At 38.7% G+C, this 21,625-nt stretch overlaps 1 protein-coding gene across 4 annotated transcripts in view; it reads left to right on the forward strand.

Annotated features, from left to right (window-relative positions):
* The first annotated feature begins 2,789 nt into the window (after positions 1-2,789).
* The window catches only part of BTLA (B and T lymphocyte associated), a 30,906-nt gene continuing 12,070 nt past the window's right edge, over positions 2,790-21,625 (forward strand). For 3 of the 4 annotated variants that reach the window (XM_027582919.2, XM_027582916.2, XM_027582917.2), the window contains exons 1-2: positions 2,790-3,137; positions 18,587-18,910. In XM_027582919.2, coding sequence (XP_027438720.1) covers positions 3,050-3,137; positions 18,587-18,910 — 412 coding nt within the window. In that variant the 5' untranslated portion in view covers positions 2,790-3,049. The remainder of the gene's footprint in view (positions 3,138-18,586; positions 18,911-21,625) is intronic. The other variant, XM_027582918.2, reaches the window with a different exon arrangement.

Consider the following 21,625-nt stretch of genomic DNA (forward strand, 5'->3'; position numbering starts at 1 on the left):
CCCACCAATTCATTCTTGGTTTCCAAATATCCATTCAAATCAGCTATCAGAATCACTTTGGGAGATTTCTTTAAAATAGGGATATGTGGGCTCAATCCTGTGAGATTCTCATTCAGTGGACATAGATGGGATCCAGGAGTCCCACCCAGTGTATAAAAAGTGCCCAGACTGATTCTAAAGTACAAGCATATTTGGAAACCATTGCTATCAAGAATATTGATGAGGAGAGGACACCAAGCAGAAGAATGGAAAAAGTTTTAAATGCTGGACTACATATGTGGCAGAAGCTATGCAATGTTTTTTGGGGTGCTAAAATTTTTAAAACCAAGATTCATCCCTCTGGGCTGATGTTGTCTAATGTCAGTGGTAAGTTCTCTCTAGGGTCCTGCATCTGTTTTGTGTTTGCTGTTTCTCTGACCCTCCTGGCATAAAAAAAAAATATTGGAGAAAGTACAGCTGGGGCGCCTGGGTGGCTCAGGTTAAGCGACTGCCTTCAGCTCAGGTCATAATCCTGGAGTCCCGGGATCGAGTCCTGCATCGGGCTCCCTGCTCAGCAGTGAGTCTGCTTCTCCCTCGGACCCTCCCCCCTCTCATGCTCTCTCTATATATATCATTCTCTCTCTCAAATAAATAAATAAAATCTTAAAAAAAAAAAAGAAAGTACAGCTGCTTCATGATTCATGAAAGCAACTGAATCTGTACGCAAACTGAAGAATTTGCTCTGTATGTAGCTCCTAAAATGTTTGGAAATGAATTTTAAGAAGCCCAATTCTACTTTGCTTTTTGTCTTTCACAATAAAATTGGAGATAGATTGATGTTTTTAAAACTGATCCTAAAACACAATGCAATCACTTTTTTAAATGTAGTTAAATTCTTCAAAAATGTAGTAAATTCTTCAAATTTGCACATTTAAATAAAAAGTACAATTTTTTAATCAAACAGTACTTAATTATAATGGGACAAGGGTCAGAATAGAAATGTAATTGCTAGATGAAATAGAAATTTAAAGCAAAATTGACTTGTAACTGAACTAACAAACTTTGGAGCCAGGCTTCTTTCATTTTTTTTTTTTTTTTTAATTAGAATGAAGACAGGAGTCAGATTCTGAGGGAGGGTTCTGTCTTCAGGGGGACTCTCAGGACTTCAGCTGTGGAGGAATAAAGAGCCAGTCATGGTGATAAAAGTAACAAAATAGATATCTTTAAAAATACACTAGATGTTACATAAGGTTTTTTTTTTTTTCCAAATTTTGTCTCATTAGCACAGGCTTTTTTAATATGAAAAAAAATCCTTAAAATAGATCAAAAAGGTTTTATGCTGAAATAAACAAAGTGTATATGACTTGTCTCTTGTTTAGGACAATATCCTGGGATCCTTGGCTATATGACTTGACTTCTGGGACCATTTTAAATGGATAATGAGCCTTGCCTCAGCTGCCACAGGAAGTTTGCATTCCACCTTGAGCACGGGAAAGAAAGTTGTGTAAATGCTGGGTAAATATTTCACAGGATGTTTACTTGGTAAGTAATGGATGTCCTAACATACAGTTGCTCTGTGTTAAACTGTGGTGGTTGAAATACATGATATTTCAGTTCCAACACTAAAGACAGATACGAGGAGATTATAGTACTGGTTCACTGAGCTCTTTAAAATCATTCATCTTGGGGCCTCCAACCATCACACAATGTCTGTTTGAATCAATAAATACAATGATAACTGTTTTTTTTAAACTTATGTACTTAGAACCATTGAAGTTTGGCCTTGGAAGAAAATCATCAGCCTCCAGGAGAAAGACTTACAAAATCAGCGTCTGTCAATGACCACAGATGTCACAAATCTAGATTTCTCATTTGGAATCTCAAATGGGTGAATTTAATTAGCTCCTATAATTAGAAGCACAGGGCGCCTGGGTGGCTTAGTTGGTTAAGCGTCTGCCTTCGGCTCAGGTCATGATCCTGGAGTCCTGGGATTGAACCCCAGGTCCGGCTTCCTGCTTGGTGGTGAGTCTGCTTCTCCCTCTGCCCCTCCCCCCACTCATGCTCTCTCGCTCTCTCTCTCTCTCTCTCACTCTCTCTCAAATAAAAAAATAAAATCTTAAATACATATATACATATATATATAAATATATAAAATTAGAAGCACAGCTAATTATTACAAGTGGCCTTGGAGAAAACAGTCCACCTTGACCCTGAGCTATCTGATCTTGAACTTTTCCATTTCTTCCTTTTATTGCTTCTCTTCTATTTCATCCAGACAATACCCACATGAAAAATGTTGAAAATGGAAGTTTCCTTTAACTGATATTCAAGATGTCATTTAGCTCGGAACTTTATTATTTAGAGAGAGAACATGTAGCTAATATTAATGATGATCTTGTTCCATTGATATTTATCTGCAGATTAAAGACACCTGCCCTTCCCTCATCTGTTGAGGAAGTGCTTCCTGTCACTCATATTCTCCATAACCTCAGATAAATCACTGGTATAATCACAATAAGCATTCTAATCTTGCCATGACATGATGTTTAGGAAGAAAAATCTAAAACCTTTTACATAAAAGAAGTTTCATAATCTCAAGTTATGAAAAGGGGGAAAAGGCATACTTACCCATAGGTACTTTTTACCATGAATTCCCTGACCTTAATTCGATTAAAATCTCAACCTAAAGATTGCAACAATATAGATTTCTTCAGAGTTTGATTTTTCATGTCACTCAACTTTGAATGAGCAAAACCTCAATGTGGGGCAGAAACGGTGGTAAAGCGGAAGGAGAAGTTAAGGACTGAGCCGCTTTGCAGATCAGTGTTTGAAAGTGAACAGCCGATTTGACAAGAAGCAAAAACCACAGAATATAGTACCACATCGTTTTTCTGTTCACTTCGTTTCACAAATGATTCAGGCTCTTCCTACTGTCTTCTTCACCTCCTTGCTCTTCTCTACTTATTTCACTGATGTCACTGAGGTAGGTAACCTGGTCCAATCCTGAAGAATTCAAGGGAGGAAGAGAAGTCTACTTGTGAAGTTTTTCTGTCCCTGATATGCACAGGAAATGAAGACATTGCCTGGCATGCTTGGAATTGGGAAATTGTGTTGGGTGTTCTTCCTAATCCCACATCTGGGCATCTGGAGTATCAACGGTAAGGCATCTATGTATATAATCTCTTGTTTTTTTTTCCCCAGGGGGTGGTGGAGGGAATGTTTTCACTTGCGATGTCAAGTGGATAATGGTGGATGAAACCATGTAGTGAGATTTGGTCACTGAGCACGTTCTAGAACATCAACCAAACAAGAACATGGTTTTCAAGTCATGGCTTGGCTGATTTTCTTAAAAAACATGTTCCGATGGTAAGGAAAGAGAATTGGGCGGATATTATAAATAAGGTACAAATTTATCACTACTTCTAGCAAAAATGCTCTGGATGCCGTCCTGATGATTGAATAGCTTGTCTTTTCGAGATGGAGGCAAGCAGAGTGCTGTAGTTCAGCTGGATGGGTGTTGGATAACCGGGGTTGTACTTGACTCTGTGGTTACTCTTGAGTAATGTCACTAAATAGAGTTGCCCTATTTGCCTCAGTGGGGTGTGTGCTTGGAGAATACCGAACGAGAAAATGCTCAGAAATCGAGTATTGGAGCATTCTGTCATTGTTTCTATTAGCTAAAAGAGAATGGCTCCTACTTGGGTGTCATATGGCATAGAAAACAGCTTGAGGTCTGCCTAGATGATGTGTGGCCACCTCTGCAAAGATTTTATGAGGGCAAAAAAGCAATTTCTTCCTTCCAGTGAGTTCATTTGCTCCTTTACATGGACACAGGGGCCCATATATTGAAAGACTGTAAACAGCTAGCAGAAGTTTCTGATTTTCTCAGGTCTGATTTCAAATCTCCTGCCTGGTTATCCCCACAAACACACATACTCTTACCACTTTGTGTGCTGTGGTTTTAAATTGGAAAATATGGTGACTGAAATCCTCTAGAATGTCATCTTAAATTCTGGAACTGCTTGGTTTGGAATTTGTCTCCGTGGATGTTAGGATGGCACACGACCAGGTGCAGAATAAAAATTCCCAGGCACCTAAGCATTGTTATGTGTGCAAGTAATTTGGTATTACATTGATGAGGTTCTTAGATGGCTGGCTGGGTTTTTCATTTTCCATCAGATGCCTAAAATCACACAGCTATAACTGGAGTCATATATTAAATAGAATTCATACCAATTTGAAGAGCACATAAACTATCCTCTGTGAAATGAAGGAAAATAATGTTCAGTGCTGGGGTGCCTGGGTGGCTTAGTTGGTGAAGCGTCTGCCTTCGGCTCAGGTCATGATCCCAGGGTCCTGGGATTGAGTCCAGCATCGGGCTCCCTGCTCAGCAGGAAGTCTGCTTCTCCCTGTCCCTCTGCTCCTTCCTCTGCTTGTGCTCTCTCTGTCAAATGAATAAATAAAATCTTAAAAAAAAAGAATGTTCAGTGCTATATCACACTGGGAGTGGGGTACAACTTCTATTCCCCTCCTAATGTGTTTACAAAACTAGACTGGGGGGAAGGGTTAGGACTGGGTTTGTTTACTGGCTCTGCCACTTACTGTGTGACCTTGGTGAAGTTTCTTATCCTCTCTTAGCCTTAGTCTCCTCATTTGTAAGATAGAGATAATAATTATACCTAAAATATGGGCCTATTTCGAAGACTATAAATGCAATAATATGGGTGAAGTGCCTAAATGCAATAATATGGGTGAAGTTCCTGGTATAATAAGTGCACATAATGAAAGCCAGTAAATGTCAATGATGTTTTGCTGATATTATTTTCACCAAGCACCCCCCACAACATTCAGTTAAATGGGAAATAAGTGTTAATGTTATTGTTTTAAATAGTTGAGCTTTTAAAGCTTAAAAAAAAGTGAATAAATAAAATACACTGCACAATATATTCGACCCCAACTATAGAGAATCAAATTATTTGGAAAATGAAATGGAAAGCCTCAGAGTGCCAACCAGGTTTACTGTAAAGCAGTTGATAGATTGAAGCATTACTTGCATTAAATTTAAGATATAGGTTGAGATAAATGTTTAGTGAGAATTGTTCTCCCAGACAGAGCTGATGGCTCCATTCCTTAAAACCACATTAATTTTAACCTATTTATCTTGGGGATTTTCTGTGATTTACTAAATTACTGAGTTCTTTACACTGGCATGGTTTCAAAATGCCTAAATTTTTTTTTAATTTAGAATTTAATTTTTCTTTAATTTTTATGAATTTCTTTCCCTCAACTTAAAAGCAATGGGAGATCTGTGTGCCTCTTCTCAGGAATGAGACTGCATCTACCATAAGGTTGGAAAAAAATGTTATATTCTCTATAAACTTCTTGTTTAAGGTCCTCCTTTATAATAAAATTATGCTTGCTTGCTTTTTGTGTTTCTCAAAAAAAAAAGGGAAATCTGCCCCTTGGTATCTGGCTATGATTTCGATCTCTGTCCTGATGAAAGGAATAAAGGCATCAGCACCTTCCTTTCATGCACAGATGGGCAGATTATACTGGGAAGAACGAGGCTGCAAGTGGAGATGCATCACCAGGGAGCAGCTCCCAGCTGCGAGGCTTTGGACCACTTGTTCAGTTCAGGATCAACCAAGGATTCCGTCTTCAGGCAGGCAGGAGTCCTGCAGTTATTGTCTGGGTACCACTTGGCACTATATATGGTCTGAAATGAAGACAGTAGGAAATCTTTGACTGCTGCTTATTGTGATAAAAATAAATAAATCCTAATCTGATCTAGTACCAGTGGCCATTTATGGTTTGGCTCCATCAAGAACGCATTAGTTAGGTCTGAGTCTCCATTTGGCACTTGTCTATGTCCTCTTTCTCCTTCACTCTGATAGTTGAGTATGGTCCATGGATCCATACCCCACATCCCACTCAGATTGTCCCTTCACTGGGAATTGGCCATATCCTTGGGTCAGATCAAAAACAGGGCAGAAAGTGCTCTGCACCTATCATTTTTTGAAGTTCCTGTTTGATAACACAGTGTCTTTATCAGGCTTATTACCATGGCTCTAGCTATTTTTTCCTATTGAAATGTGTACCTGGTGTGCTGGGGGTAGAACTCATTCTTCTGCCAAATGCTTGTGTATCGTTATTACCAAAATGCCTGCCACAAAATGTGATTACTTTTTATGTAAATGTCTAGGAAAATATTCTGCAGCTAAAGGACTTCCTGGATTAAGGCATGAAAAGATTAACCCGTGTGCTGATAAGAAGAGCCTTGAATAGATTTTCCTAACCCTGAAAAGCTCTTTAATTAATTGTTGCTTCCTCTGTCCCACTATCATAATTTCCTCTGTTGTAGTGTTGAAGTCAAATGCTGCTTATCTTGCTTTGCTGGGGCTTTCCTATTTAATTTTCATTATTTGTGAGTTTCATCTTTACTTACGAGTTCCAAATTGTTGAAGGAAAAATGTTCACAGGTGTTCATAATCAGGTCGCCAAATTAAATCAATCTTTTGCTGTGGTTCTTGGAAAGGCCGTGGCAGAGTGGTTAGGATCAGGGACTCTAGAGCCAGACCGCCTGGATTACTGTCCCCTCTCTGCCATTTACTGTGACCGTAACCTCTCTGCTTCTGTTTCCTCATCTCAACAACGGGGACAATATTGACACTGATCTTATAGGGTTGCTGTAGCAAGTGAATTAATGCTATACAACACTTAGAACACATTAATTTTAACCTTTATATCTTGAGGATTTCCTATGATCTACTTGATGCATCATTAAGTGCTGTGTCACTTTAGCTAATAATGTTCTTTTAGTCCAAAATTTAATTAGCTTGATAGTTCCCTTCAAGTAGGCTTGGGAGGTCATCTCTTGTTTGGGGTTGAGAAAAGTTGTCTATAAATAACTCTTGATATCATTATCTACAATCATCCACAGTTACCAAGAAATAACAAAGCTTTGGTCGTCATGTGACTCCAGTGACATTGCCTTTGTGAGCTCTTCTATCGTATGCACTTTGCTTCACTTTTCTAATAGTCTCCATTCCCTTGCCTCAAAATAAGCTCAGTCTTACCCACCTATCCTTTCATGGTCATGGCCTCTGACTTACATGCTTATCTCTGCGGAAGCAATTATGGTGTGCTTGCGCCTGCATGTGCAGGGGTATCATTCTCAAATGCTCAGAATCTAAACTTGTCTAAGTTGAGGCTCACTTTGAACAGAGTGCAGGGTAGTGTTGGAACGACCATCTAGGCCAGTCATAGGGAAACCCCAAGTTTAGCTGGTAGAGCTAACTTCTCCTTTTCTCCTTCCTGTTAGCCATATTTATCTTGTGAACACAACCTGGAACTCACAAATGTCATCAGCAGCTCATTGTCCAGAAGTGGTTATAAGATAGGCTGTGGCACTTAGGTTCTAGCTGGGTGGTTGTGGCCTTATTTAATCTTCTTCTACCAGTTAGGAGAGGAGAATTAATATTGGGGGAGAGTTGGCAGTTTCTGCTCACATGGATATTGTTAATTATCTTCTAGGGCTTTGAAAATGCCAGTGAATCTCAGTGTGATCTCTGTGGTACAGTGCATTAGGAAGGGGAAGAAGTACCTGGGAGAGAAGTAGAGGCAGATGTTCCCTGTGTCTTTACAGCAACACAGAACCCATGCTTACCCTGAGCATCCCAAGTAACCACATTATCACTGAAGGCAATATTTAGAAATACTTATGTTGATTTCTGATGCAATGACAAAGTCTCTCTTTGATGCTACTGGCCACAGCTTCTAAGGTATGCTGTAGGCTTTTTCTGTGCTGCTTTTCTTCCAGAAGGCACTGTGATCAAGGTAGAGGGCCTAGCATTTCTGAAGGACAGGGCCTCCCAGGAGCAGGCGGTCAAAGTCTTCTGGAACTATTGTCTAAATTGTCAATATGAATCATTGTTCTTTAGGGCTCACTAAACTGGCTAAAAACGTTTGCTACTCCACAGAGAGAATTGCAGAATTGGCCAACCAACACTCTACTAGATACTCATTCTTGTCAAATGGGGTGGGCAGAACTCTGCAGAAATGGAACATGTGTGAATCCTTTGGCTATGGTCAGTGACCAGTAGGGTAGAACCACAAGGGGACATTTGTCATTTGGTAGAGATATAATGGAGAAGTTACTGAAAGAAAGCTTGGAAAAGTATATAAAGACAAAGGTATTTTTACTTCCCACTTTTGACCAAGGCCAGCCTTGCTGGTTAGTGTAATTCTTTTTTATTTTTTATTTTTATTATTTTTTAGAGGGGGAGGGGCAGAGAGAGAGAGAGAATCATAAGCAGGCTCCATGCCCAGTGTGAACCCCAACATGGGGCTCAATCTCATGACCCTGAGATCATGACCTGAGCCAAAATTGAGAGTCAGACATAACCGACTGAGCTACCCAAGCACCCCTGGTTAGTATAATTTTGTAGGATTTCATCTATCATACAAAAGGACATTTTTCTATGGGATATACTGCCTTTTCTATGTCTATTATATTTGTTTGCCCAATGCATATGCCAGTCATTATGCATGACTGCTGATCCTTGACTCAGCTGGGAATAACTGCTCAGAGCAGAGGCACTTGGGGCAGAACTTCTGGTTTCCATCTTGTCTCTGCCGCCTGCAGGCTTTGCTCAACTACTGTGTCACTTCCCTAAATTCATCCTAAGAAATAATAATACCCTGTATTTTTTTGTTGTCTATTACGAGCCAAGCACAATGCTAAGAACTCTTGCTGTGTGTTCTCATTTACTTCCACAACTACTGGCAGATAAGAGCTTTTGCTCTGAAGTTAGCCAGGTCTGGGCTCAAGTCCTGGTCCTGGCTCGGACTCCCATCAGCTGGTTGTCTTCAGCAAGTGGCTTAGCTTCTCTAATACTTGGTTTTTCCAGCTTAAAAATTAAGATAACAACTCTAAGTACCTGATAAGATTTTAAGGATCAAATGAAACGATATATGTATGGTACCTAAGAGTGAAAATCACATTATAAGAACTCAAAAATATTAGTTACGTCCTTATCTTCCCCCCATCGGGAGGATCTAGGGTGGGTCTGCAGCACTTTGATAATGTGAGGTGCTGTGTGCCTGTGAGCAAGTGACAATGAACGTGAAGCAGTGATTCTGGAGGTGATCCCCCCAAATGTGACTTATGCCGCTATCCATGTGCTGTCTGACTTGAGGACGGCTAATGCTCTCTGTGGGTCCTGTCTTTTAATATCTCAAGGAGAGGAAATGGCACAGGTACTTTGTGAGCTTTGCTGACTGTTAGACGAAGCTATGGCAAATACTAAAATGACTATTTCAAGACAAAACAATTTTAGACTTATCCCAAACTAGATAAAACCAAGAAATGGCTTAAAGTCTTATATTGCTCAATAAAACGAGGTTGAAAAGATAGTCTTCAAATTTTCCCCCAAATAGTCATATCACAGAATGAGAAATTCTAGCCCTAAAAGAAATTGCTTCAAAGTGTGCTAAATAAATACCACATGAAAGCAAACTTAAAGTTTTCACATACCAGTACAATGAGACTTTTAAGGAGGAAATGGTAATAGAGATGATTGTGAAAATTCTCTCAATTTTCTCATTTCTTGTCCTTTGTTTTTTAAGCAATGGGAATGAATTTGGATTCATACTATGTGCATTCTTGTTGTGAAGCTAATTCTTTAATTCTTTCCAGTTCCATTTTTCTAAAGGAACTTTACATTAATGTGAGTCTCTCTCTCTCTTTCTCTCTATGTGTGCATGTTTGCATGTGTGTTTTTAGACAGGGAAGAGATGCCTATCCCCTTCTAAAGACCAATACTACCAAGAAACCACTGACTTTTGTTTGTGTGTCTGTGTGTCAAGTATTCAATTTGGCCTTTTAAAGTTCTTTGGTTTTTTGAGTAAGATTGTAAGCACTGAGATTACTAGCAATCAAGAGGTCCACTATTCAACAAAGCTTCTCTTCCTGTAAAAAAATAAAAGAAAATAAAGACCAATATCAGACAATATCCACAGAGAAGAAGAAAAACCTGAACTATTATTTCATACTATATCTATGTCTTGGATCCATATTACATGGCATGTTGTTTGTCAGGTAGATGTATGTAAATATCTCTCATCTCATGGTAGGGACTGAGGCTCTCAGTTTTCATTGTACCTCTGAGATCATGACACAGGGTTTGGCTTAGATTACCAATGGTCACTCTTTACAATAGAAGCTCTGTTTTAACCTTGCATGCATACATCAAGTTTCCCCAGCATTCCTAGCACTTCTGGGGATATCTGACTTATGTAGGAGGTTTGTTTACCAGAGTTAAAGTGGTAAGCTTAATGCACACTGCAGAATACATGAAATCAGTGGTGTCTGCATGTCAACACTTCATCTCATGTCACCTCATGATTTGTGGAGTCTATGCCAGCTAGCTTATGGTGAGAAGTATGCCACATGGGCTTTCTGATGCTGTGCACATGATTCCTTAAGGTGTCCAGGAACCTTCCAGAACCTCTGATGTGTGATTCCATGGCTGCCTTTGCTGTGCATGAGTTGGTCTTGACTTTATTCAATCTACTGCCCCAGGGGACCCCTGAACCCATACCAATTTGCAGGGGAACAGGCACTTGCTTCCCTTCCCTGGGGGTCATCAGATCTCCCCTGCCGTCCACCACTCTGGCCCTCAAAAGTAAGGCAGATTGTACCACCGGGAAAGTTTGTTTTCCTCCTTGGGAGACTTGTTTTCCTCCTAAGTCTGAAGACTTCGCTCCTTCTGTAGCCTCCTCACCATGTATCTAAGTTTTGGAGTTTTTTCTGTGTTTGTCTATCATGGTATCTTCTGACAGAAGCTGAAATCCTGCTTCACACCACAGAAAATTATTGATGTATTACACCTTTCATGATCGTTGTGGTTTTCAAAAATTATTTATTGACACTTTTTAAAATTTAATTTAATTTTATTAGGTTATGTTAGTCACCATACATCATTAGTTTTTGATGTAGTGATCCACGATCCATTGTTTGCATATAACACCCAGTGCTCCGTGCAGCACGTGCCCTCTTTAATACTCATCACCAGGCTAACCCATCCCCCCACCACCCTCCCCTCTAGAACCCTCAGTTTGTTTCTCAGAGTCCGTAGTCTCTCATGGTTCATCTCTCCCTCCGACTTCCCTCCTTCATTTTTCCCTTCCTTCTCCTAATGTCCTCCATGCTATTCCTTAGGTTCCACAAATAAATGAAACCATATCATAATTGACTTTCTCTGCTTGACTTATTTCGCTTAACATAATCTCCTCCAGTCCCATCCATGTTGATGTAAAAGTTGGGTATTCATCCTCTGATGGCTGTGTAATATTCCATTGTATATATGGACCACATCTTCTATTGACACTTTTATGTTTAACTCTGTCATAGCTCAAATCAAGGCAGTCTGCGTTCATTACCGTCATTCATTTCTTTCAGTAAATATAATCGTTTTGAACTTTCCATGCATGTGTAAGAATTTTTCAATGGAGCAAGAGTGAATCTCAGTTGGGATTTTCCTCATGGTAACAGTTATAATCAAGGTGCATGGTCTTTAAAAATTAGAAATAATTGTACTTCACATATGATTCATAATCATGAAGCTCTTTTTTTTATGAGCTAATAGGTTTCACAAATTATCTACCCTCCCTGGCTCCTGATGGTATTTACACCTGCAGCTACACTTGCTCAACTGGAAAGTACTGGCCCGTGGAGTTATTTGTGGCTGGCACGTCTTTCTGATTAGCCAATCAGATCCAGGTATCTGGATGACCACAGAGTATCACTTGTTAAATATTTTGAATATCACCCCTCAGTGGACATAAATCAGGCCTTCCCACACTATATACTTGCAAGGTCTAGTTTTTCTTTAGTGGTTATAGTTTAACCACTATGGGGTATGTTGAGGTGCATACATTCTTCACCTCAGTGCCCTGTAGGCCACCTTTGTAATAGCTCAGATGTGTCTGCTCTGCTCCCTTAGCGCATAGATAGCATTAGTCAGAGTTGTGAACAGGAAATTTTTCTCTTCCTGAGCTCTCTTTGTTCAGTCTCAGGCTACTTCAGGCCTTCTTCCTTTCATACTAAGTCCACCTCCTCCTGCAGAGACAGGTACTATCTCATCAAGAAAGTCATGGACCTGATAGGAGGACAGATGCATAAACACATATTTAATTATAAAGGAATGCTGCACGTCACATAGAACAGCATGAGACACTCACAGAGTGGGGGAATGTCCAGTGGACTTGGGTTGCTGGAGGATGAGGGTGGGGTGAGTTTGCAAAAGGAAGTAGGGGTTAAATTTTATTTGATGGAATCTGGACATTTCCTGCAGGCATTGAAGAGTCTCTGAAGGGTTTAAGGCACAAAATCCTTCTATTGGATTTTCATTTTGAGAATGAAAACTGTGACAGTGATGTGGAGAATAAATGGGGTGGGGGGAGGGGAACAAGGCCAAGTTTGGAATGTAGAAGACTAGTTGGTGGGCTGTGACAATAATCCACATCAAAGGAAATAAGACTCAAATTAAGGCAGTTTTATGGAAGCAAATTGGCAAGACATTTTGGACACTGAATCAATTTAACTTGATGACTGATAGAATGGGACAGGAAAGAGGAAAGAAACCAGAGGGCTCCCAGGTTCTGGCCATGTCACAAATAGAGCTACTTTTAATTATCACCACATACCAGCAATCCTGAATATCAGTGATAAAACACTCCTCCCCTCAAAAATATCTTTGGTCTAAATTCTAAATAATTACTATAGTTATTCCTGGGTTTGAATGATGTGTATGTAAGTTTCAAATTAGCACATTTTTAGTACTTCCCCTTTGATAAACATTGCATTCTACACGAAAGCGAAGTCAGAGAACTTCCCAGTTACAGAGTTGGCTCTGGACACACATACAGATTCATGTGTTCATTTCATGAGTAAATTTATAATGTCCAGAATCACCTGAGCTTGCTCAGGTGTTGTGTCTCTATGAGCTCCTACATATTTCTTCATTTCAACAGTAGATTTTAAATAAAGAACAACACCACAGTGACTATGGAGCCAAAGAAACAGAATGTGAGCCATTTCATTGCTTTCATTCTATGCAACCACTTTGAATATTTATTTGTTTAAAATCTAAAAGTGAAACAGGACAAACTATGTGGTGTAATTTGTTTTCAGGTATTAACTGTAGTTTTGAAGTTTAAAACTTCATGTTTTATTGAATAATATCTATACAACTGAAATGTGTTCTCCTCAAAGTGTTGTTTTAAAATTAAAGAATGAATCAAAATAAAACTTCACATTTGTGGTACAATTTAGTAATTGCTTAAATTGTATCTTTTGTAGAATTTCAGTTTTAATAAAATTCACTTATTAGCTACTGGAAAATTATTTATATGGACTACTGTATCAGACTGCAACTAAAGGATAAAAGTTCATACTGTTTAAGTAGTTACAAAACTATTAAATAGATAATTTGGTGCATTTTTCCCTTTTTGATTTTAATATTTTAAACATTTTTTAACTTCCATGGTTTTATGTATGAAGTTCAATGAAAGGAAATATTCACTGTCTTTATTTCTTTTCTGGCCATTTTATTGTTCGTTTCAACTCATGATCTCTGAAAACATTTTTCCATATAGAGGAGGGGTGTTGCTAGAAATGGTGCACTCTAGGCATCAAATATGCTAGGTATACACTAGTCATGGAATATGCGAATATAACAAACAGTCATGGCTTTCATAAAGATTTATAAAATATAAGTCTTCCAGAGCACCTGGGTGGCTCAGTCAGTTAAGCATCTGCCTTCGTCTCAGGTTATGATCCTGGAGTCCTGGGATCGAGCCCTGCATTGGGCTCCCTGCTCAGCGGGAGTCTGCTTCTCCCTTCACCCCTCACCCCACTGGAGATCTCTCTCTCCCTCTCAAATAAATAAATACAATCTTAAAAAAAAAACTATAAGTCTTCTGAAACCTCTAGTGACTTAAAAAGAGATACTTCATCATACAAAAGCCAGAGGATGGTAGAGGTTTCATCATTTTACTGAATATGTTTATCTGAATTATTTTTAACATTGAAAATTCCCCACCATTAGCTATGAATGTTTGAGAATAACAGCAGGAACAACTAACGTTGGCAGATACCTCCATCCAAAAGCAACTGTGTTCCTCACCTCTGTTTAGAAAATGTTTTTTTTACAAGACAAACCCCCCAGGGACAGCTTTTGATTTCCTGAATGTCATGAAACAGCCGTGCGTGTCAACATGGATGTCTGATGGAGAATTTGAATTGTGCCATTTAGCTCTGTGTAGCTTTCCTGAGCTACAAACATCCGTTTGAGTCTCAGGGGGATGGGAAGTGTCAATACGCTCTTTGAACAAAGAGCAAGTCCCCTTGATGACTTTTAATGCCTGTTGGCAAGGCTGCATTAATCTATTCATTCCCCCACTCAAGAAAAATCCCTGTCCAGCCAATGCGGTAGCCAGTGATCCTCACCCTGCTGGTAAGAATATGCAAGAACCCCAGTGATGTTTCCACAATGCCACTGGGAGTCAGTGATGTGGTCAGGACCATCAGCTGGCTCTCCTCTCCTACCCCTGCTCTGTGCACTCCCCCCATGCACATAGCCACCTAGGCTGGGACTAGAGATGTTCACTTGTGCTACTAGCATTGGGTGACAGCCTGATGGCTAAATGGAAAGGCAACATAGACTTAGAGCTGGTTTTATCGTGTCAGTCACACACTGAGGGAGGTGAAGTTGTGGATGAGTTTGTGTAGGAGAGGATGGTGGGTAAGGATTTTCCTGTTTTCATCCTGTTTTACAGGGATTGAGGTCCAGGGAGACTGGGTGGCTATCTCAACATCACGCAATATGTTAGTATTTTAGAGTATTTGAGCAACCATGTCTGAATGGTTATTCTAGTTTTTAGGTATTTACATGACTTTTTTAAATATCCCAAAAGAATTAGGCTCTGTATTTTCTCATGGTGACTAAGTGGAGTTTAAACATGGCCCATTTAATGCTTACTGCATTTATTCTGAAACAACCTGTGGTCTCCATGTCACTATGTGAGAAACCCGTGATCCAAGTGTGTATCAATTCCCTGAATCTGCCATGAGAGTCCTCCTTCTCTGCCTCTGCGCTTCCATGTGCTCAGTCTTAAAATACCTCCCCTGTCCCTTTCACTGCCCTGATTATCAAAGGGTTACTCGTTCACTACTGTTCAGCTCAAATATAACTTTTCCATTAAGCCTTGTCCCAATAGTGGCAGCTGAGGTTAATCCTCTGCACACCCAAAGTCTGCACCTCTTTATAGTGTTATTTCATTCTCCCATCTGTCAAGCATCTTTATTTCCCATTGGAAAGCAAGCCCCTTGAAGGAAGACACCTTGTCTTATTTATTTCTATACCCCCCCAACAACTAACATACGAGGACTTCCAGGGTCCTCTGAGCCCTGTTTTCTGCTCAGATGAATTTGAAGATAAAAAGAGTGATAAGGTAGATAGTAAATTTATTCTGGGAAAGTGGCTATGTTAGTTACTCTCATCTCATCAATTAAATGCTAAGCTTCTTGAGGGCAGGAAGGCCTTTTCTACAACCATCTTGCTGTTTTCCACAATGTTGGCACTGAGTTAGTTCTAGGCTCCATAAACTCTGACTGACTGATCTAGATCCAGGTATACGAAAAGCAAAGTTAGGAGGGTGAGGTAGTCTATTAACTTCAGGGGGAGGAATGAAGTTCTGGAAATGTGAGTTTCACTTGGCTTTTCAGCCTCTGGCCTCTTCGCTTTCTTGTTGCAAGTCTAACCACATCCAGGTGTTATATTGTTAGGCACTTCCTTTTGGTAAATTATCTTACCCTTTCTCTTCAAGTTTTTGAAAACTTCATCCTTATAAATTGGCTTTTAGTTTGCTTTCATTTTTATTTTGAATTTTTGGAAGCAACTGAATTAGTAAGTCTTAAAGTGAACTTGTTTGAGGTTTCAATGCATTTATAAATATAAAAATATTCACAAGTTTCTGAAAGTTCTCCACAGTTCTCAATCTGGTTCCTGGACAAATCAAGTTTCTGACAGAGGTTGATGAGATGTGAGCAGAAATTATACTGAGAGGTTTTTTGGGGGTTAATAAATAGCTAAAAATGAGAATAGTTATGCTGGCAAGGGTGTAGAAATAAAGTGGAACATTCAGCTAAGTAGAGCAGCATTTGCAAGGCAGGGCCAAAAGCTGTATTTCACCTCAACATCCGAGTTGCCCTTAGCCTGCTTTGTCCTTAAAAGCTAGTTTAGGCTATCACCTCAGTTACGCTGATGTGAGACATACATCTGTTCAGAAGAACGCCTGGAGATGAGTGAAAGAAATTAATGAAGGGGATGTATTGGAAATATTGGTGAGAGGGTAGTTCAAAAGGGGGAAGACAGAGCCAAGAAAAAAACAAACAAACGAACATAAGGATGTAGGGAAAGGAATTTAAAGAGAAAACACTCTCAAGACCTTAGCTCTAATGGAAAAACAAAAAGGTATGAGCCACTATAGCATTCTTAACTAAAAGGAATCTGGTTGATTGTAGTTATTGTTTTACCAGCACAGGGAGTCAGTTCAGTAGTAGAATATTCTATGATTTATATACACTCATGATATAACTGATACAAAAAAAATTAAGTGGTTGTCATAAATTGGTGCCATTTTTCTTGCTCATGTACATGAGTCTACAAAGGGACAATATAATCCAACAAATATCAAAGAATGAATACTTCCACATAAGTATACATTCTAAGTAATTGAAGTTTGCCCCCTTTGAGACAAAATGTTTTTTGACATGACCATTTCTGATGAAATTCTTTGTAAAATGGGTTGTTCTTCTTTGTTTCAAAAAATAGATATATTAAGCCTTATTCAAAGTTTTGTTTGTTGATTCAATCTTCTTATTATGAATATAGTTATTACTCTGTATTATATAACACAATTATGCCCTCTAAGCTAATTAGGAAATGATAATGGATTTATAAGGATTATGTATAAAGTCAGATGAGTTTGGGTTCTTGCAATATCTATTTTGCTTGTTTAGGGAATAATTCTTCTTCATGTATCTTGGTTCACAATTACATCCTAGATGTTGAGGTTTCCAGGTAAATACTTTCATGGTAAGTTAAGGGTAACAGAACTTATTCAATAGTAATAGGTCATTTTAGAAGTTCTTTTTTCTTGGCTGCAGATTTTATATGCAACTGACAATTACTAACAGAAGGTTCATAGACGATAACAGAAAATCTGTTTCCAGGAAAAACCTCTCCCCACCAAAACAAAGGGAGGCAAATTCCTGTATGTTAGGCCAAAAGACAGAATTTCCAAGAGGTGCATCGCTGTTCCTCCCCCTTTGGAAGACAAAACATTCATGTTATGTCAGAACATCCTATCTTCCAACAATTATCTTGAGTTGCATGTGTCCTACATAGAAAAAGTCATGGAAAAAATTGCAAGGCAGCACTAAAGTCTTTGTGAAACAAGTAATGAAGATTTCTAATGCCAAGTATAATAGGGAAATAATTGTCTACAAAAGTTCCTCTCTCCCACCTATTGGAATATATCAGAGCTAGTAATAGAAAATGTGATTATTACTCAAGAAACAATAATAGAGTAATGGTTAATGATTTACAGAGTGATGGACTCTAGTATGAGTTTGAGTCTTGATTCCCCTATTTATTAGCATATAACTCTAGGCAAATGTTTTACAACCTCTGTAAGATAGGTGTCATAATAATATATTTTTTGTCGTGAAGATTAAATGGGTTAAAATATTTAATATTTTTTTAAGATTTTATTTATTTGAGAGAGAGAGAGGGTGAGAGAAAGCATGAGTGGTGGGCAGGCAGGGAGAGGGACCAGCAGACTCCCTGCTGAGCAGGGAGCCCGATGTGGGGCTTGATCCCAGGACCCCAGGATCATGACCCAAGCTGAAGGCGGACGCTTAACCGACTGAGCTCCTCCCAGGCATCCCTATTTAATGTGTTTTGAACAGCCCCTGGAATATAATAAATTATTGACCAAAAATTGTTATTATTATTTGCTACCATTGGAGTAGCTATAAAATAATAAAATAAAATAACATTTTATTATAATAAAAATGTCAGTAATATTTTGGAAATTGAGGAAATTATTCAACAATTGAGGAAATTATTTTTTTCAACAAATACTTATCATGTGCCTACTATGTACCAGACACTCTGCTAATAAGGGTTAATATACTGAAAAATGTTGTCTGGAGGGGGGGCACCTGGGTGGCTCAGTCGGTTAAGTGTCTGCCTTCAGCTCAGGTCATAACCCCAGGGTCCTGAGATTGAACACCATGTCGGGCTCCCTGCTTGGTGGGGAGCCTGCTTCTCCTTCTCCCTCTGCCTCTCCCCCTGCTTGTGAGTTCTCTCTCTCTCTCTCTCTCTCTGTCAAATAAATAAATAAAATCTTTTTAAAAAAATGTTATCTGGGAAAATTATAAAATCATACTTGAGAAATCTTTGGCAGAATCTGTTGAATGGCAAATACCTGGTCTTTATAGAGCATATTTGATTTGAATTTTGTTTTCATCTTTCAGGGGAAAAATCATGTAATGAACAACTGTATGTAAAGAGATATTCCATATACACTGTCTTAGCAGGGAATTCGTTTGATCTGAAATGCCCTGTGAAATACTGTACTAACAGACCTAATGTGATCTGGTGCAAGCTCGAAGGAAAAAGCTGTTTATCTCTTGGGTATAAACTTCAGGGATACACAAGCTGGAATGAAAATGAGAATATTTCAGTTTTTATTCTGCATTTTAATCACATGCTGCCTGGTGACACTGGGTCATACCGCTGTTCTGCAAATTTTTCATCTGGACTTGTTGAAAGCCACTCAGTAACCATTAATGTGACAGGTGAGTTCTACACCAAGACTCTCTCATATTCTCTCATCATGTTTTAAGGAAAAGGAGGACCCAGATTCTCAAGCATTTATGTTAGACACTGAAGTCACGTAAATCAGAAAGTTGCCACACTCCTCAGATTGTGATCTGTGTGAGCAAGTGTGTGTGTAATTTTGGGGTGAGGTAGAGAAAAATAGAGAAAAAATATAATAAAAGTTATTGTTCTTGCCTTTGGGGGTATAGCATTTATTTGATAAATCCAATACTAGGCCACTGAAATACAGAAAAAATTACCAAGTGAATACCAATAGTAGTAGACAGCTCTCTATTCTTTGTCCTCTTTTCCTTTATTTTTTTCTTCTACTTACCAATCCTTAACTTTTACTGATAATAAGTCCTTGAAATTATATTTGTGGTGCCCAGACAATTATACACTTGTTAATAATTCATAGTTTGCACAGAGAACAAACTGCGCACAAATAAGCCAGACTCCCTGATGAGTTTTGAGGATGTTCATAGCTTTAGCTGCCTCTCCAGTCTCTTCCAGAGGCCCTCAATAGGCTCAAACATCAGGAGAACAGGTTGAGGTTAAGTTGGGCAAAACCAACTGAATAAAACATGGAAAGCAAACAGAGAAGAGTAGAGGAAAATAAATGAGTATGTTTAATTTATGAAACTCCCACATCATACTCCATGGTAAAAGAGTGAAAGCTTTTCCTCTCAGAACAGGAAGAAGAGGAGCCTGGGTGGCTCAGTTGATTAAGCCTCTGCATTTGGCTCTGGTCATGGTCTCAGGGTCCTGGGATTGAGCCCCACATCCAAACCCACATCCAGCCCCACATTGGGCTCCCTGCACAGCCTGCTTCTCCCTCTCCCTCTCCCTCTGCCCCTCCCCCTGCTCATGCTTGCTCTCTCTCTCTCTATCTCTACTCAAATAAAGAAAAAAAATTAAAAAAAAAAAAGAACAGGAAGAAGAGGCTGTCTGCTTTTGCCACTTTATTCAACACTGAACTAGAGGTTCTAGCCAGAACACTTAGGCAAGAAAAAAGAAAGAAAAGGCATCCAAACTGGAAAGGAAGAAGAGGTAGTTTCACTTCTAAAATCTACAAAAGGTAGTAGAGTTAATAGATGAAATCGACAAGGTTGTATGATCAGCTAAAAAAAAAAAATCAATGATATTTCTATACACTAGCAGTGAACAATCTGAAAAGGAAATAAAAAAACAATTCTATTTATAATAACCTCAAAAAGAATAAAATAATTTTACCTGGGAGGTTTAAGACTTATACAATAAACAAAACATGGCTGAAAGAAATTAAAGAAGATAAAAATAAATGGAAAGACATGCCATTCACATTGGAAGACTTAAAATTGTTAAGATGGCAGTATTTCCCCGGGTGATCTACAGTTTCAATATAATTCCCATCAAAATCCCAACAACCTTTTTTTTCTTTCTTTTTTTTTTTTTGCATAGATGAAAAAACTGATCCTAAAATTCACATACAGTTGCAACGACCCAAATAACCAAAAAAAAAAAAAAAAAAAAAAAAAAAAATCTTGCAAAAGAAAAGCAAAGTTGTAGGACTCACACTCCTTCACTTAAAAATTTCCTATAAAACTACAATAATCAAAACAGTGTGGTACTGGCAAAAGATAGATATACAGATCAATAGAATAGAATTAAGAGTCCAGAATAAATCCATACATCTTTAGCCAATTGAGGTTTTTTTTCTTCCAAGATTTTATTTAAATTCAAGGTAGTTACCATACAGTGTAGTATTAGTTTCAGGAGTAGAATTTAGCGATTTATCACTTTCATATAACACCTAGTGCTTATCACAACAAATGTCCTCCTTAATGCCCATCATCCATTTAACCCATCCCCCCCCCACTTCCCCTCCAGCCACCCTCAGCCTGTTCTCTGTAGTCAAGAGTCTCTAATGGTTTGCTTCCCTATTTTTACCTTATTTTATTTTTCCTGCCCTTCCCTGATGTTCATCTGTTTTGTTTCTTAAATTCCACATATGAATGAAATCATATGGTATTTGTCTTTCTCTGACTGACTTCTTTCACTCTAGTTCCATCCACATCATTGCAAATGGAAAGATTTCATTCTTTTTGATGGCTGAGTAATATTCCATTATATATATACCACATCTTCTTTATCCATTCATCAGTCAGTGGACATTTGTGCTCTTTCCATAATTTGGCTATTGTGGATAGTGCTGCTATAAACATTGGGGCACATGTACCCCTTTGATCAGAATTTTTGTATCCTTTGGATAAATACCTAGTAGTGTGATTGCTGGGATGTAGGGTAGTTCTATTTTTAACTTTTTGAGGAACCTCTATACTGTTTTCCAGAGTGACTGCACCAGTTTGCAGTCCCACCAACAGTGTGGGAGGGTTCCTCTTTCTTCGCATCCTCACCAACATCTGTTGTTTCCTGAGTTTTTAATTTTAGCCATTCTGACAGGTGTAAGGTAATTTAAGATAAAATGCTTCTGCACAGCAAAAGAAACAATCAACAAAACTAAAAGGCAGCCTAGGAATTGGGAGAAGACATTTGCAAGTGACATATCTGATAAAGGGTTAGTATCCAAAATCTATAAAGAACTTATCAAACTCAACACCCCAAAAATTAATAATCCAGTTAAGAAATGGGCAGAAGACACGAATAGACATTTCTCTAAAGAAGACATACAAATGGCTAACAGACACATGAAA

Source organism: Zalophus californianus, chromosome 1 (genome assembly GCF_009762305.2).
Source record: "Zalophus californianus isolate mZalCal1 chromosome 1, mZalCal1.pri.v2, whole genome shotgun sequence".
Lineage (NCBI taxonomy): Eukaryota > Metazoa > Chordata > Mammalia > Carnivora > Otariidae > Zalophus > Zalophus californianus.